The following is a 17,239-nucleotide window of genomic DNA, read 5'->3' on the forward strand; positions in this document are numbered from 1 at the left end:
CCATCAAAATTTAAACTTCATCCCCTAGAAAAATCATCTGGCAAAATTGCTGCTCCAGAAAGGTGGTCCATCTTTAGCCTTGGGTGTGTGGGGCCCACATTAGCTATGAAGCACCATGGCAGGTGTAGATTGTCTCTGTGGTTATTAGAGGTGCGTCAGTGTGAGACCTGCACAGTAGATGTGGTAGGTTCACCCGTTTCCCTGCATCTGTCTGATATGATAGATGTGATAGATACATGTGAACCTTCCATTCACATTTCAGTGAGAGAATGGACTACTGATTTAGGATCCAAACCAATCATTACGTGGCCTTACGGAGTGAATGTAGAGCCAGTACCCTGAATGGCAAATGTGTTTTATCCTTTGAACCAACTCCAGTTGATTAGTTCTGGTTGCCTACAGTGCTGTCTTGTGAAGGCATCTGTGATGCTGAGCTAGGAAGAGTGCTGGGATTGATTAGCAATGTCTGTCATGGCCTCTGGATGAAAAACTGGCCCTATATTTGCCATTCTCTGCTTTTAACATGTCCATAACTCCTCTGTCCTCTCTTTTTGTGTAAAATGATTTTAATACTAACAGGTGACTGTGAGCATCATGAGAGAGAACAGGTAGATTCCACTTTAAGAAAACCTAGCATGAAAAAATGCAAATTTACAAAATGGATAAATCTGGAGCCAATTATTTCTATTACAGAAAGATTCCATGAAAGGTTCCTTTAAATAGCCAGCTCCCCTACTGCATTAAAATGATGATTCAATTTACAAAAATTCACTTTGCATGCAACTCTTCAAGACCATGTCTGTGGAGTAAAGACAGCCACACCTGATTTTTTAAAACCATGGCCTACATAACATTGAAGATAGCTGCCGCCACCTATCTTGAGTCTCTTGGTAATTCCCACTCTCTGCAGTCTTCCTTCTTACTCCTATCCCAGCGTGGGGAGTAGACGATCTGGGTGGTGGACAACAGCTGCTGGCTTCCACCCTGACACGGCTGCGTTTCATTAGTGGGTAAACTGATTGCTCTGAGTATGTTTATATGTGGGTGTGGTTGTACAACTCTGTGCACTCTGTGTGCTATGTATGCAGATACAGATACACAAAAGTCATTATCTCGCTCTCAGCCCAACCTAAATTCATTCCTGCTGTAAGAGTTCTAAATGGAAGGTTCCAATCCCTTGGTGGATATGGCCTTTTGGTAATATCTGCCCCAAATTCTGGCTCCCCATCCTCTTTGTGTTTGTTTATATGTTATTTACCCTTGCATTAGAAAAATTCCCGAGACTCGGGGCCTGAGTCCTATTATCCGGACATGGAATCTTCCTCTTCCTCTGAGGCCTACAAAGCCCCAAACGATTTTCTGATTTAGAAAATGAAATAGACTTTGACTCTTGGGGCAAGCTATGAAATTCCCAACCAACAGACACTCCCATTAAATACATAACATATACAACATCTGAAAGTATCACTGATCCAGCATGAACTTGAATTATAGAGGCATTCGGTGCTCCTCGGGTAAGATCACCAGCCTCTTCCCAGGCACTCAGAATCGGGCAGTTTTCCAGTGGACCATAAAGCTCCAGGAATGCTGACTGGCATGTGTGTTTGAATTTCGGTTGCTCTGTAAAAGGAACTTAATCCACAGAAGAGTACCTGGAAGAGATGGCATCTTCCCTTTCTCTGTGTGTTTTACCCCCACATAGAATCATCATCATAACTTCTCAGGCCCAGAGCACAAGTTATCATCTCTATTTTGCCTATGGTATTTTTTAAATCACAACATAAATTCCTCCCCAGAAATATTTTTTACAGACACATCTTTTTTTTTTTTTTTTTTCTTTTGGCAAAAGCAAAATGAGACTAACAGTAAACACATCAGCCCTACTCAGACACTATCTTCTGGCCTGCAATGACCAATCCTGTTTGAGACAAAAGCTCTCAGGCTGGTGAGCTGTCAAATCGCTCTTTTTCTTCCACCTTCCCAGGATCATTGGTTTGCACCAAGGGTCCCCCATGGTACTGGGCTGTGATTGCCGCATAGGTGCAGCCATAGATGGCAGCTGCCAACATCATGAGACACACAATCCCACACACAACCCCAGTGATGATGACGGTGGCAATAGCATGACGCAGGTTGGCAGGCCTTGGCTTGGGTTTGAGCTCGCACTCCAAGAGGTCTCGCTCCCCCGAGTTGTGGTTCTCAGAAGGCCTCAGGACCACACCGTGGGTAGAGCCGGGCCGCTGAGGCTGCGAGGACTCTGGATCAGGAGCAGCAAGAGGGCAGGGCTGGTACAGCTCATGAGGAATCCTAAGGAGGTCCTTTCCCTTCCAGGTGTCTGGTGATCCACAGATGACACCGTCTGTTATTCCCCCTTTAAAAGACAAAAGCAAAGGACAATAACAGAGCCTTGATACAACAGAGTTCCAAAATCCTCTGCCTGCAAAAACTTAGGCAGATGGAATTTATGAAGTACCATTTTTTTTTAATCCTGGAGTCAAAGAATGTAACAACCATATTTTATGATTTTAAGATTCCTAAATTGGCTAAATACTAAAAATGCCACACACTAAATTGGCAATTACTTATGACCAAGAATTCATTAGAAGCCCAGTAACCTTCATGTTCTGCAAATGCTCAGAGAAAACAATGCAAAAGCGGACAAGAAGGCATGTTGGGGGCCAATGGTGAGCACGGCTGCCCACTGCATTCCTGCCACTCACGGCCCCAGTGAGCCCCACAGACAAGAAATCTTTCGTGTACCAGATTCCTGTTGGAAATCTAAGGAAAAAATAAAATAAATGTGCGTTGTTGTGCTGTTATGTGTTCATTACAAAGATCCTGTGTGTCTCAACACTGTTCAGTGATGCCAAATGGAGACATGGAGTGGTCTTGGAGTGATCTGTGGATTTGACAATACTGGAAATTTAGTTCCTGGAATTAGGTATCATGAATGTGTCTCCTCAGGCCTCAGAACATTTACGGCTTTGAGTACTGAACTTTCTAATGGGTTATTAAACCCAGTTTCCCTTCCCTGCAAGGTGATGGATATCCTCAGGTGTGTAGACTGCTGTTGGTCACGGGGAATTTGGGTGGTCAGTCATTCCTTCCTAGAAAGAGCACTGAGGTAGCAGACTGAAGTCTAGTCTAGTGTGACCACTGATTTTCTCTTTGGCTTTGGGAAAATGCACTTTGCTGACTAAATTTTCTGCCATGAAAGCATCCTATTTGTATCCAACTTGATGGTTTACAAAGCACTGTTAGATAAGTCCTAATACTCCACTCTTGTAGGTAACTCTTGTCCGGACTCACAGAATTCGTGAGTGGATGAAACAACATCCAAACCCAATTCTCCATCCTCCGTCCAAGTTTTTTCCACTGCACTCACTGCCTCGCCACTTCCTCCTCTCAGGAGCATTGTGAGGTCAGAGGAGTGGGCAGGATGGCCCTCGGCACTGTCTTCTAGGAAGCCTTTGAGTGGACAGAACTGCCACATGACCTGTGCCTTGGCCCTTTCAGGCTGCCATAAGCACCTCCCCTAGGCCAGCTGAGAAGATTGGCACTGCTGTTAGCAAAGTTAGATTGGAGGAGATTCTTAGTACACACAGTAAGTGAAATATGAAATTATACCAGAAAGACATGCAGAGGGCATCACTTCAACATTATTAGCACCCTCCATTGCGTGGCACTTCAGAGTTCTAGGAATGCTTTCACATTTATTCTCTCTAAGCCTACAAGATAAGTCCTAAGTGGCCCTGTAAGTACATAGGGCCTATCTTGCAGTGCAAGGATTATCAGGTGGCCCCAACACACCAGGGTAAGCGGCAGTGGCAAAATTCAACCCATTTCCTTTTTGCTGCCACTGCTTAAAACTGAATCACCTACCACCAGAGTCTCTTGGATTCCTCCTGGCTTTTCTAGCAATCCTCTGAGGAAACAGTCCCCACCTTAAAGCAGAAAGATAAAAAGGGAATTTCTTCCTTTTTTGAGCCACTGATTTTCATGAGGCCAGAGGTTCAGAGCAGCTGCTCCAGATGAGTTCAAAGTGCCATTGAGATTAAGGATTCTTACCTCATGGACCATTTCATTCCTCTGCACCTGACCATAAGAGCCTCTTCCAGGAAGTTGGTTGCAAGACAAAAAGGTCAGAGAGACAGAAATGAAGTGATGGGGCATTGAGAAGTAGTCATGATATTTCATCCAGCCAGAGAGCATGGAGACTTCTACAAGGGGAAGCAAGGCCACCTGCCAGGGGGATGGACAGGTTCATCAGCTGACTTCCACCTTGACTAGGGTGGTTTACCCAATCACCCCAGACTTAAGAACTGCTTCTCTCCAGTTCCAGACTTTCTGCCATTCAGTATTAGGGTGGGAGCCACAGCCTCTGGACCCAGAGCCAAGGAAATACCCAGACTAGAGCCTGGGACATAGCTGGAAGGCAGGGGCTATGGCTGCCAAATGCTCTATGGTCTCCTGTGCAGGTGATCCTCAGCCAGGATGCAACTCCCACTCTCCACCATTTCATGGGCCGTGACCCCCTAGCCAAATCTGCTGATTATAGCCGGAGGGTCCCACATCCTTCTAGATTCATGTAACTGACAATGCAGGAAGCTCCAGCTTGCCAAGTGCTCATTGTTCTCTATCTGATCACTAGTAGCTCTTCACCTCTGTCTTGGGAGAAACTAGATTCAAATCTTGAGTCTGAACATTACTTAGCTGTGCAGCCCTGAAAAACTTCCTTGACCACATTGTGCCTCTGCTTGCTCATCTGGAGAGTGGGAGACGAGGATAATTAAAATTCACTTCCCAAGATTGCTCTGAGGACTCAGTTGGATAAAATATGTCAAGTATTTAGCATAATACCTAGCTCAGAGTAAATGTTTAATGAAGTGAAGATGACTTGTTTACTAGTAAATAGAGAGGAATAGTAATCATACAATCTGTGTGCATATTTCTGTGGAAGAGATATTATTATGTATTCACCAAAGCACATCTTTTTGCTCTTAGGCCAGCAGAAAGACTAAATTTTCCCACTTTTTGTGGTCCATTTGGGGCCATGTGATTGAATTCTGGACAATGGAACCAATTAATGCCACCTCCAGGCCATAAAACCCCAGTGTAATCCGCCATGCATTTTGTTGCCACTTGGGGATGACCTTAGAGGCCACGTGATAAAGTTGGTGGCATCACAAGCTGGAGGGGGCTTATGTCCCTAAATGGCTGCATGGAATGCAGACCCTGCCCCCATTTCCCTTGAACTATGACATGAATGAGCAACAGATTTTATTGCACATATAACTAAAGTCTGGGCTAGTCTGTTATGTCAATTAGCCTGCCCTTTCTAATACCTGTAGTGTTTGCATTTGTTTATATATCTTTTTTAAAAAGAAGACCTTGACTAATATCTGTTCCCTTATTTTGCCTGTATTCAATATATCTATAATCCGACTGCCTCCCGTGTTTGGCACGTATTTGGATTTTTCCTAGTTATGTTGGGACATCCAGGTCTTATTACCCCAAATCAATTTTTGCCTCTCTCCGAAGAAAAGCTGTGATCTGTGCTCATGCAGCTCTGTTGGGAGGGAGTGTTGAACTGCATCACAGAATCTGAGGACCGGAGTGGGCCGTAGGAACTCCCTGGCTTAAAACTATCAGTTTCCCTCTGGTGACACTGAGTGCTAGTGAAGTTGTCCTGATTTTCCCAAAGACCACCAGCAAGTTTGTGGCAGAGTAGGGCAGAATGCATCCCATCCCAGGTTGCTTCCAGTGCCCTAGTCCTGGGAACTGTTTTTTTTTAAATCAAGAGATGTTCTTTTATGAAAACTGTCTTTCTGTATTGGGCTGGCCTGTGCTTACGATTTGATCCAGAATACAATAGTTCAAGCCACTTTACCTGTAGATGTAAACAATTTATTTGCAACCTCTAATAAGAAAGATGTTGCCATAGTATGTGGCTGCTGTTGCTGGTTGGCTTGAATGCCGACTGGTTATTGATTATGTAGTTTGCTGTTACATTGTTGAGAAGGATTTATTCAATATCATAAGTTTGAACCCATGTTGTATTCACCCTAACCTCATTCCTGCTGAGAACCGCTGCAACCATGCAGACACTGTTGATTCCCTAATTCATGTCTGTAGCTCCAACATCTTCCTGAGCTTCAGGCTTAAATATACAACCTCCAACTCAACCATTCCCCATGGATCTGTACAGGACATCTCAAACTTGACATGCCCCAAGTTGAAGTCCTAGTTGACCACCTCCCCAACACACTCACTCACTCCCCCCAGTCTCCTCTTTGCCCCTTGTCAGCTGAAGGCATCACCATTTACCTGGTTATCACTGCAGGACAAATCAAAATAGACGTTCCCATAATTATGGTCTTCTCTTAATCACCCACTCCAACCCATTAGCAATGTCTGTCAGTTCAGTATTCCAAGTATCTCCCAGCATTGATCAGGTCTCGCCACCCTGGTTTGGGCCACCATCATCTTCGCTGGCTGACTGAAATCACCTTCTCCCTCATCTCCCTGGTTCTTCTTCTGCAGCCTTTGGTCAGTTCCCCCAAGAGTCTACAGAGTGACCTTTTACATTGTAATCAGATCATATTGTTCCCTTGACTAAAACTCTTCAAGAGTTTTCCATCTCACTTAAAGTCCAGGCATCTTGGACTTCTCTGCACACTTCTGCATGATCTGGCCCCCAAGTACTGGTGTTGTCTTGTCTGTGTCCACTCACTCCCTTCCTCTGCACTAGCCACTGTCTTGTCTCTCTTTTTGTCCCGCAGCCAAGCCAAGTTTTCCCCCTCATCAAGCCCTTTGTGCTCACTATTCCTTCCCCCAATTATCTCATGGCTCATTCCTCCGCAGTCTTTGGGCTCTGCTCAGCCATGTCACCTCCTTGGAGACATCTTCCCATCCATCCTATCAAAAATGAGACCCCCATTCTATCACTCTCCCCTTCCCCTGCCTCATTGTTTCTTAGCACTAATTACTATTCTAAACATGTATCTTTATTTATCATCTTATTTAACATCTGTTTCTACTACCAGAATGAAATCTCTATGAGGTTAGGTACTGCCATCTTTTCAGTGGCTGACATACAAAAGGCACTCAAATATAGGAATGAATGAATCATGCTGAGAGCTAGAAGGAGAGAAGCACTGTGAAGTGGAGGAAAGAATGTCGGGTCAAGACCCAAAGGCCATGCATTCTGTTCTCACCTGGGCTTCTGCTCTGTGATCTTGGGCAGGTCACTGAACCTCTCTGGGACTCTGTTGCCTATTGACAACGAGGGTTGGCAAACTTTTCTGTAAAGAGCCAGATAGACAACACAGCCCCTGTCACAACTACTCTGCTTTTATAGTGCAAAGCAACCGCTCATTCAGTATATAATGAATGGGCATGGCTGTGTTCCAATAAAACTTTATTTACAGAAACAGGAGATGGACTGTGGCCCTGGGGCTGTAGTTTGCTAACCCTGGGTGGTTTCCAGAGCCCCTCATCTTTAATAGTCTGAGATCTCTTGCTTTGCTCTTGTCATCGAGTTAAAGAAATTGTGAGTAACTTTAGAGAGAGGCCCTGTTGCACCCAATTTCAGTGACAGTGGTGTTTGCTAAAGCAGAAAGGATAATTTTAGAGAATTACAGTTGTCAAATGGGTAGAAGCAGACAAAGAGAGAAAAATATCCCAGAGAGAGATAACCACACCCATAATTGGAACACACTTGAAAATAAGAGTTTCGTGCTATTTGGGGTTGAGCAGTTATTCAGGTGGTGATTGAATGTCCTCCTTCTTAACAGCATACTCCCAGATAAGTAACTTCATGTTGTATTAATTAAACAAGTGAAAGTTATCTCCATGTAACATATTTGTAGATTAATTTAGATCCTGAATTTAAACACCTTCTAATGACTCACTTTTTTGCCATACCGTGAAATGGCACTGATGTGTAAAAGCTCAAATCCATCCCTTACACACTCCTCCACATTCTTTCTAATGCAGAGAACAGATGAGATTCATCCTAGGCTGGTAACACACAGATGGGGGGGTTCCAAATAGACATGACTCACCTTTATAGATAAATTTCTCCAACCAGAGTTTAAGGCCAAGCAAGTGGCAATTGCATTTCCAGAGGTTGTCCTTGAGAAATAAAAGCCTCACACTGGGCATGGATTCTAGGAGCGCTCGATCAAGCTGCTGAAGCTGGTTTTGTTGAACCGCAAGTATAGTTAGGTTCTCCCAAGTCTCTCCCAGGGATGTGGGAAGGTGGCTTATGTTGTTTGATGACAAATCAAGCTCCCTCAGCTGAGGGAGGGAATGGAAAAGTCTGCTTTCCAGGGAAAGGAGTGAATTCTGGGTTAGGTTTAAAACCTGCAAGTGCTGAAGCCCATGGAAAGCTCCAGGGGCCAGATCTGAAAGGGAATTGTTGGACAAGTTTAAGGCCGTGAGCCATGGCACTGACGTAAATGCAAAAGCAGGAAGATGGTGTATCTGATTATCTTGTAAATGCAGTGTTCGAGTCTGAGGAGGTAAATGGGAAGGAATTTCAGCCAGACCCTGCTGGCTGCAGTCTACAAAATTTGTAGATGAGTGACATCGGCACTTGTCTGGGCACCCATATACCACCTGGAGCAGGACAATCACACTGGAAAACAGGAGCAGTTCACCTACAACAAACAGAAAGAAATTGGGATAGGAACCAGTTTGGGAGGTGTGGTATCAGCACTTTTTCCCCTTTGAATTTACAGGTAATGTGCTTTCCAGCCAGGTAAGACCTTCTACAATCTGGAAGAGAGGTTCTGTCACTCATCATCTTTAGTAGAGCCGGGCTGGACAGAGTACATCCCCAGTGTCAGTAACTACTGCAATCTTTGTGCCAACTATTGTTGGAAGCCTTGAGAAAAGTACTCAGTGTCTTCTGATTCAGAAGATGGAAGACTTAGTGATATCAAATAGAAGAGTGAAAAAAATATTTGGGGGATATATGCCCTTTGTAGGCCACAGCAGAATTATGTGGGGCCAGATGTGTAAAAGAGTGATAGAGGATTTCAGATATCCTCATTTCTGTAAAGTATGCAGCAGAACAGTGCTGTCTAATACAACGTTCTGTGATGATAGAAGTGTCCTGCATCTGCTGTCCAGTATGGGAGCCAATAGCCGTGTGTCGCTATCGAGCTCTTGAGATGGCACTACTGCAACCAAGGGACTGAATTTTTATTTGCATTTCATTTTAACTATTTTAAACAAAAATAGCCACATGTGGCTAATGGTTACTGTATTGGATAAGGCAGATCTAAAACACTGCTACATATTGATATCCATTTTTGCCGTTGTAATTCCATGAACAAGGATAGTGTCTGCTGCTTTTTTATTCAAGATTATAAAAATATAGAAAAGCATTAAGAATAATATAATGAATACCCCTTTTCTATAACAGTTCTGCAAGTCATTCATGGGTTATCATACTTCCTTGATTCTTTTTCCTTTTAACTCAAAAGAGCAATGCATGACTTACGCAGTTGAACTTACTTTGATTCATGCCTAATTTCTATTTTCCAGCATAAGCCCCTTTCCTCACACCATTACTGATGTATCTCTCCAGACAGTTTAAAAACAATCATTAGTAATGACAAAAATAGCAAACAACCATATAGCATACAACTACCATTCTAAGTGCTTTATAAATATGTATATTAATTAATCCTCATAACCTTGTAAATATGGTTCCATTATTACCCCCTTTTGAAAGATGAGGAAGCTAGGCACAGAAAAGCTGAATCACTTGCCCAAGTTCACATGGAGAATAAGTATTATAGCAGAGCTGTGATAAGGGCCAGGGCTGTCTTCCTCCCTCCAGAGTCTGTCAGAGTTCTTATCTGCTGTGCTCTGCTGCCTGTCAAATACACACACACACACACGCACACACACACACAAACACACACACTGTTTTGCATAACACTTTTTAAAAATCCAAATAAATGTAATCATCAACATGTCTCAGTCTGCAATTTGCTCTGTTCACTCAAAACTGATCTATCCACATTGATACGTGGAAAGCTAATTCATTCCTTTCAACTGCTGTAGCATATTCCATGGTGAGACCATGCCACATTTAGTATTAATATTTACCCCCACTCTTATGAGGGGTAGTTGAGCTGTTGCAGTTTTTTTCTTCATTCTAAATGATGCTGTAAAATAGCATCCTTGTTCAGACTGCCTTGGCTGTGCAGGAACTGGGAGAGGGTCTCTGGAATCCAAAGAAGTCTTCTTACAGGGCTCAGAGAGGAGGTTAAGTTCACATTTTCTTAGATACTGCTCTGTCATTCACCAAAGTAGCTATAACACTCCCTTCTGGTTTTTTTCCTGAGACTTGAATTTCAAAATATGGGAAACATCTGTCAAGGGCATTTTATTATAAAGCGGTAGAGGAATTCGTTAGGCCACACAATAATATTCAAAACTCAAAATAGTTATCTACTCATAGTTGAAGCTCTTGAAAGGGGCTTTGTTTGCTCGCTTGCTTGCTTGCTTTGGGCCTCAACTAGGGAAACACAGTGTGGCTGTCATGCACTTGAGCCTTTTCCCCTTTCTTCCTTAAATTCTCTAGTGAGGCTAACAGTGCTCTAGGGCAATAGGGAAGATGTTTAGAGAGCCTTCTGAAAGAGATTCTTCTCAGTTTAATTTAGTTCAAGGGATGCAGAACATCACAGTCCCCTTCCCCTTTCCAGAATATCAAAGAGCAAAACCACTGTTTTCCTTTCTATAATTTTGCAAATAATCTAAATGACTCCTTTCAAAGCCAAAACGTCTTCCCCTCAGTAATGAACGGACACCCCTCACTTTTAGCTGCGGGGCTCAGGTATTAATTAGTTGCAGGAAATTAATTCTTAAACCAGAGAATATGTTTGCAGCAGAATCCACTAATCTATTAATGAAAGGCTTGCCTCTCTGAGATTGTAGCCAATTTGTTCATTCTTTCTTTGGTTCCACGCTTCCCCTCAAAGGAATAATATATGAACTCCAACTCCAAGCACCATGTTTTCTATGAAATGGCCCGTGACATGCCAACTGCATATTCATGTCATGGCTGCATACATTTCTTTCCACCCTCTTCCTCTGCACCCAACATGCACAAACATAAATCCTCCCATGCAGAGACATTTTTCATATCTGTCCAGTCTTTTAAGACAGACGACTTGAAAATAGATTTCCCATAGATACCTTTGTGAGGGGATCCCGTCTTTCTCCCAGACAAGAACTTTTCCAATGGGAATTGATCAGGGCTCACCTTTCATGACTGAGTCTTCTCGGGCGTCCTTGCTGACCTCGTAGACCCCTTAATTAATGTGCAGAGCAACACACGAAGGGCATGGCAGACTGGGAGCCCAGCTTTACATTCAGTCTTTCTGAACCCTGCCCTTGCTTTCCTTCAATGCAGAAAACAGTTGTTGCTTTCAAAAGCCCACTTATTTAAGCAGCCCTTCCCCTTGTCTCCATCTGGCTGGGATCAGTTTCCATAAGAGGATCTTGGGATCATGCCCCTCTTCTTTCTTAAAATGTTGGCCTCCCCAGGATCATCCCTGACTTTCCCATTCAGATGATGAGCCGCATAAAGAATGTTTGTCAAACCTTGGTGAACAGCTGTAGCATTCAAACATGACCCCAATGGCTCGGCCTTTTTGATTATTTAATCTGCTTGAAGTACAGGGCACCAAAATAAAACTGCCTTCTTAATCCGGCCGTGGCTTCTGAATTCTGTTGACTTATTAACCATGCTGGGTCACCCCTCATTGGGTTGGGGGATGCCGGACGGGACCCTCGACCTGGGGGTCAAGGAGCAGAGCCCGCAGAGTGTGTAATATGAGGACAAATTGGCCTGCTGGAGGCTGACACGGTTTGCACAGTGCACTTCTTTGGTCATCGAAGGCTTATTCAGCCAACATCTGTGGGGATTAGCTGTGTTGACAGGGTCTTGATGCCCTGAAATTCATAGCCATGGTTTCCTTTAGTGGACATCACAACCTTCCTTCTGGTGCCACAAATACTTCTCAGCTGCTGCCTTGCTTGTTCGCTGCCCCCACACCCCGCCCATTCCCCAGCCCCCCAGTCGAATTGACCTTTTGGTTAGTGTGACTTTAGAAATACTTCTTAATCTTTCTTCGTTTCCCTGATGCTGAGGTCCTGGCCCTGCCCTCATTTTTCACATATAAAACCATAAAGCCGCCCCTGTGAGCATCAGGCGTCGGTCAACTGTGACTGTTCTCTAATTGAAGCTGCAGGGAACTTTCCCACCAGGGACTGGAACCGTTTCTTTGAATGTGCAAATCCCCTGCCATTTGCTGAGGTGGGGTTTCAATGCCTGAAGCTGCTCTTCTAGATAAAACAAAATGTTCTAACTGTGTGTCACTGTGTGTACGCTTTTATGGAGGCAGCATGAAGTGCAATCCCGGGCTCCAGGAAGTATAATTGAGCCATTGGGTTTGGGCTCTGGAATCAGATGGGTCCAGAGTCAGTATTTGGCTCCACCATCACCAGCTCTCTGTCTCCAGGCAAGTGACTTGCCCACCCAGAGCCCCATCTCTGACATGGGGACAACAATAGCCCTCACTTTACCAGGCCATGCCCAGGATTAAATACGGCAGTACCCATCATGGCCCAGAGTGTCTTCCTAAGTGTTCACAATTTCCCATGAGAAAGGCTTCCAGGACTTTCATGCTGCTAGCATCTGAGGACAACCTGGACTGGTCAGCAGGAGGGATGTCCTGAGGGAGGTCCTGACAGAGGGCCATGGAACCTGGACCCTCATGCCACTCTGCAGGTACAGAGGGAAGAGGCCTGTTGTGAATGGAAGTTGAAAAAAATCAAATTTTGATGATTTTCAATAGCCTGTACTTTGTGGACTCTTTCATCATTTGGCCAAGCCCCTTCTCACCCCATAGAATCCAGTATATTCATCCTGCCTCTTCCAGAAAGCCCACATTACCCAACCTGCCATCTTTGTCCTTCTTTCCAGCATGTTTTTGAGCATCGCAGATACAAAGGGGAAATGTCAGGTGTAGGTGACAAAGCAAGTCAGGTGATGAAGAGCCACTTAAATCTTAAGAACTCAATGATTTCTTCCCTCCTTCTTTCCAGTCCCTCCTTCCTATCTGTTTCAAGTGCACAGCATTTAATGATAATTTCCATTATTAATGGAAACACATAACCATTAATGGCCCCCATTAGCATTCAATCATTAATTCATCATAACACAACAAACACTTGTGAACTTAACGCTCCCTCTAAGAACTAGAAAGTTAATAATAACTCATATCTACCTGTGTGCCTCTCTCTTTCCCTGGGATCAGAAACATTTTTTTGTGAAGGTCAGATAGTAAATATTTTAGACCTTAAGGGCCATCAGTCTCCATTGCAATTATTGGACTCTGCTGTTATAGTTTGGAAACAGCCAAAGACAATACATAAATCAATGGGTGTGCCTGCATTCCAATAAAACTTTATTTACAAAAACAGGTAGAGGCATAGATCGGCCCACAGGCTGTGATCTGCAAACTCTGGTTATGCCATCCTCTAGCCACTGCTCTCACTAGTCCACCACCCCACCTGTCACCCACCCCCAACTCCCACCACCCAGGCAAACTTACCCACTCTCCTGTGGCCTCATCTATCAAATGAGGGAATCGGGTAAGATGATCTTTAAGGCCTTCTTATGTTCAGAACCTTGTCATTCTGGTCAAAAAGTATAAATGGGATTGAAAGGCACTGTACTTACCAACTTTAAGGGGGCTTGGACAGGGAATTTAAATACCTCTTTAGGTTATAGTGGAGATATTTAGCTGTGTCTATAAGGCCCAACTGGGATCCAGATATCTTAGACTTGGGGGCCTGAAAAAGATGAATCTATTGACAGCATAAGTGGATGTTGGAGGTCAAGACCCTGGCAGAGAACCAAAGGCAGTCAAGGACACTTCTGGTTAAAAGCTAAATGAAGAAGCACATTTTCATGCTGTTTATTCTCTAAAGTTGTGTGGTCCTGGGAAAATCCCAGGCTCTCTGAGCATCAGCATTCTATCTGTAGAATGTAGATAATACCTACCTCACCGGAGGCAGGGAGGATCAAGTGATACTTAAGTGCCTAGCACATATCTGGTAGAGCAAGAGATCCAAAGTGGCATCTTGGCCAGGCATGATGGCTCACACCTATAATCCCAATACTTTGGGAGGCTGAGGCGGGCGGATAAATTGAGGACAGGAGTTTGAGACCAGCCTGGCCAACAAGGTGAAACCCCATCTCTACTAAAATACAAAAATTAGCTGGACATTATGGTGGCCTTCTGTAATCTCAGCTACTCAGGAGGCTGAGGCAGGAGAATCGCTTGAACCCAGGAGGCAGAGGTTGCAGTGAGCCAAGATCATGCCACTGCACTCCAGCCTGGATGACAGAGTGAGACTCCTTCTCAAAACAAAACAAAAAACAAAGTGGCATCTCCTATTAGCAGCATGGATTTATAGACCTCAAAGAGTCTGAGCTGGCTGCTCCCACCTAAAACACAAATGTCCAGGAAACTCGTAGAGAAGCCCCGGAGTTGATGGGTTCCTGGCAACATCTGCTTACTGCCCAGGAGTTTTTTTTTTGGTTCTGGTTTACTCATGCTGACCCCAATTGGGGGTTAAAAGATGGACAATGCACACATGGCCTGCAGTGCCCCCCGGACACTTGGATGTGGAGGCTGATTGATTTATTCCGTCTGACCTCAGCCAAGAGAACAAAGGGAGGGTGTGTGATATGCATGCTAATACTGGGCAGCGCCTTCTGTCTCTCCCTCCCTCCCTCCCTCCCATGGTGAGCAAATCCAAGAGATGGCAAGACAGCCATGCTTGCAAAAAGAGGAACCAAGGAGAGATGCTGAATGTCAGCTCAGGCCAGAGCCACTCCCTAAAGAGGAGAACTGTACTATGAGGGGCTCCTGGCCCCAAAACCTACCAGAACCCCAGTTTCCCACATGGGAGCTAGCTGCAAATGCACCCTTAGAGTAAAACTGTGTTTATAATCACACTGAGATTTCAAGAATTTCCAAGCTTCTGAGACATATTCTTTTGCCCTTTTTAAGCCAGATTGTTTTCTAATATGTTAGTCTACTTACCATTTAATTTCCCTGAAATGAAAAATCAATGATTATTAACCCTGAAATAAAATTGACAGTGTCTTGAAATCCAGCATGTAATAGCTCTTTCTCCCAGGCAACCTTATACAGGTATTTAAAGAATAAAGGCCAGGCTTAGTGGTTCACGCTTGCAATCCTAGCGCTTTGGGAGGCTAAGGTGGGTGGATCACCTGAGTCCAGGAGTTCAAAGCCAACCCGAGTAACATGGTGAAACTCCATCTCTACCAAAAATACAAAAAATTAGCCGGGCGTAGTGGTGAGCACCTATAGGCTGAGCTACTTGGGAGGCTGAGGTAGGGGGATCACCTGAGTCCAGGAGGTGAAAACTGCAGTGAGCCGAGATCACACCAGTACCCTCTAGCCTGGGCAACAGAGTGAGACCCTGTCTCAAAAAATAATAATAATAAACAAATAAAAAGAACAATTAGAACTAAATATACCCATCTGGGAGAATATTCATAATAAAATGTGAGGCAAAATAAAGCAATTTGAATAGGAAGCCTATTGTATAATCCCATTTATATTCAAAAAAGTGTTAGAGATGGAGGAATTAACCCTATAAATATGCATTGGTTTGTCTGACAATGGAATAAGTGGGAAAGGTCACTCACCAAACTGGTAATGCTGATTACTTGGAGGGGAGACTAAAGAAAAAGAGGGAAAATAAACATTTTCTGCCTATACTTCTGTATATTCAACTCGCTACAACAAAAATTATGTCTAAGAAGCAAGTAAAGGCACATTTCCTTTACTGGAATATTTGAGATGTCTTATCTTCCAGTGACTAGCTGAATTATCTGTATAAATATAGCATGCTTAGAGTTTGCCTCCTCTCTCATCAAAAGGATTAGCCCCAGAAGTAACATCTGTCTTTCTCTGCCAAGGGTCTCAATGTGTGATGAGTCCTTATAACAAATATGAGCATTTCTCCCAGTTGTAAGGTCTGCCTTGGTAAAGTCATGGCCAAGTGCTCCTCCATCCCTGTCAACAGGCTCCCCATCCAAACCATGTGGTATGGTGATCTAATGCCAGGGAAGGCAGCCAGGCCTAGTGACAGCTGCAGCCAGGAATAGTGGGGAGGAGGCCCTTGGCACCACAAATCCATGCAGAAATTTCATTTGGTTAGGAAGAAAGTTTGACATTGGAGGCATGTAGATAATAGTGAAAATAGTGTCCTAGGAATTGTGGATGACCAAATGGCACCCAGGTACACAGTTTATACAGAGCTATTTTAAAGTTTTATTATTGTCTTCTGTCCCTCCCATCCTCCCTACCTCCCTCCCTCCCTCCCTCCCTTCTTCCTGGACCTCTGCCTTTGGATTTACTATCCTATAAGACATATACAAATAAGAAACATAGAAAACTAGGAATATATTTTAAAATGACAATCCTATCAATCACGTATTTAGTGCTTACAATGGGGCACATATTGCTAATAATTTGTATTAAAATTATGCTATTTTAACAAATAACACCGAAATCTCAGTGGTTTAACAGAATAGCTCATTTATTTCTCTTATCACAGTCTAGTTCAAGTTGACAGGGACCTGGGCTCCATGCTGTCATTCAGGAACCCAGGCTTCTTCCATCTCGTGGCTGTGACCTCTTCTTGGCTCTCAGAGCCCTCTCCATCAGTTGGAAAAGGTACTTACCACTTCTGCTCACATTCTATTAGCCAGAATTAAATCACATGACCATGTCTAACAGCAAGAGATGCTGGGAAATGTTGTCTAGCAGTGTGTCTTGGAAGAAGAGGAGGCATAGCTATTGAAGACCATAGTAGTTTCTGCCTGCACACTTTATTGCATTATCTCACTTTAAAGTAACAAACAACTCACTAGACATTAAGTTTCAAATGACCTCTTTGTTTCCCATACTTTCTTCAAAACCCACATAATAGGTTTATTAAGTAAATGGTGAATGAATGAATGAAGATGTTACTATTACTTTTTTTTTTTTTTTTTTGAGACCAAGTCTCACTCTGTCATCCAGGCTGAATTGCAGTGGCCTGGTCTCGGCTTACTGCAACCTCCACCTCCCAAGTTCAAGCAATTCTCCTGCCTCAGCCTCTGGAGTAG

General features: G+C 43.8%; 2 protein-coding genes across 6 annotated transcripts in view; one reads left to right on the forward strand and one right to left on the reverse strand.

The window, feature by feature from the left end:
• Window positions 1-17,239, forward strand: part of CACNA2D3 (calcium voltage-gated channel auxiliary subunit alpha2delta 3) — a 941,064-nt gene that overhangs the window by 788,057 nt on the left and 135,768 nt on the right. The window lies entirely within an intron of this gene.
• On the reverse strand, window positions 1,726-11,439 carry LRTM1 (leucine rich repeats and transmembrane domains 1). The gene is made up of 3 exons (XM_028844256.2): window positions 11,285-11,439; window positions 8,067-8,663; window positions 1,726-2,371 (listed from the first exon to the last, which is right to left on the reverse strand). Exons 1-3 carry the CDS (start codon window positions 11,289-11,291, stop codon window positions 1,938-1,940), a joined length of 1,038 nt encoding a protein of 345 aa, XP_028700089.2. The 5' UTR covers window positions 11,292-11,439; the 3' UTR covers window positions 1,726-1,937.

This window comes from Macaca mulatta, chromosome 2, assembly GCF_049350105.2.
Source record: "Macaca mulatta isolate MMU2019108-1 chromosome 2, T2T-MMU8v2.0, whole genome shotgun sequence".
Classification (NCBI taxonomy): domain Eukaryota; kingdom Metazoa; phylum Chordata; class Mammalia; order Primates; family Cercopithecidae; genus Macaca; species Macaca mulatta.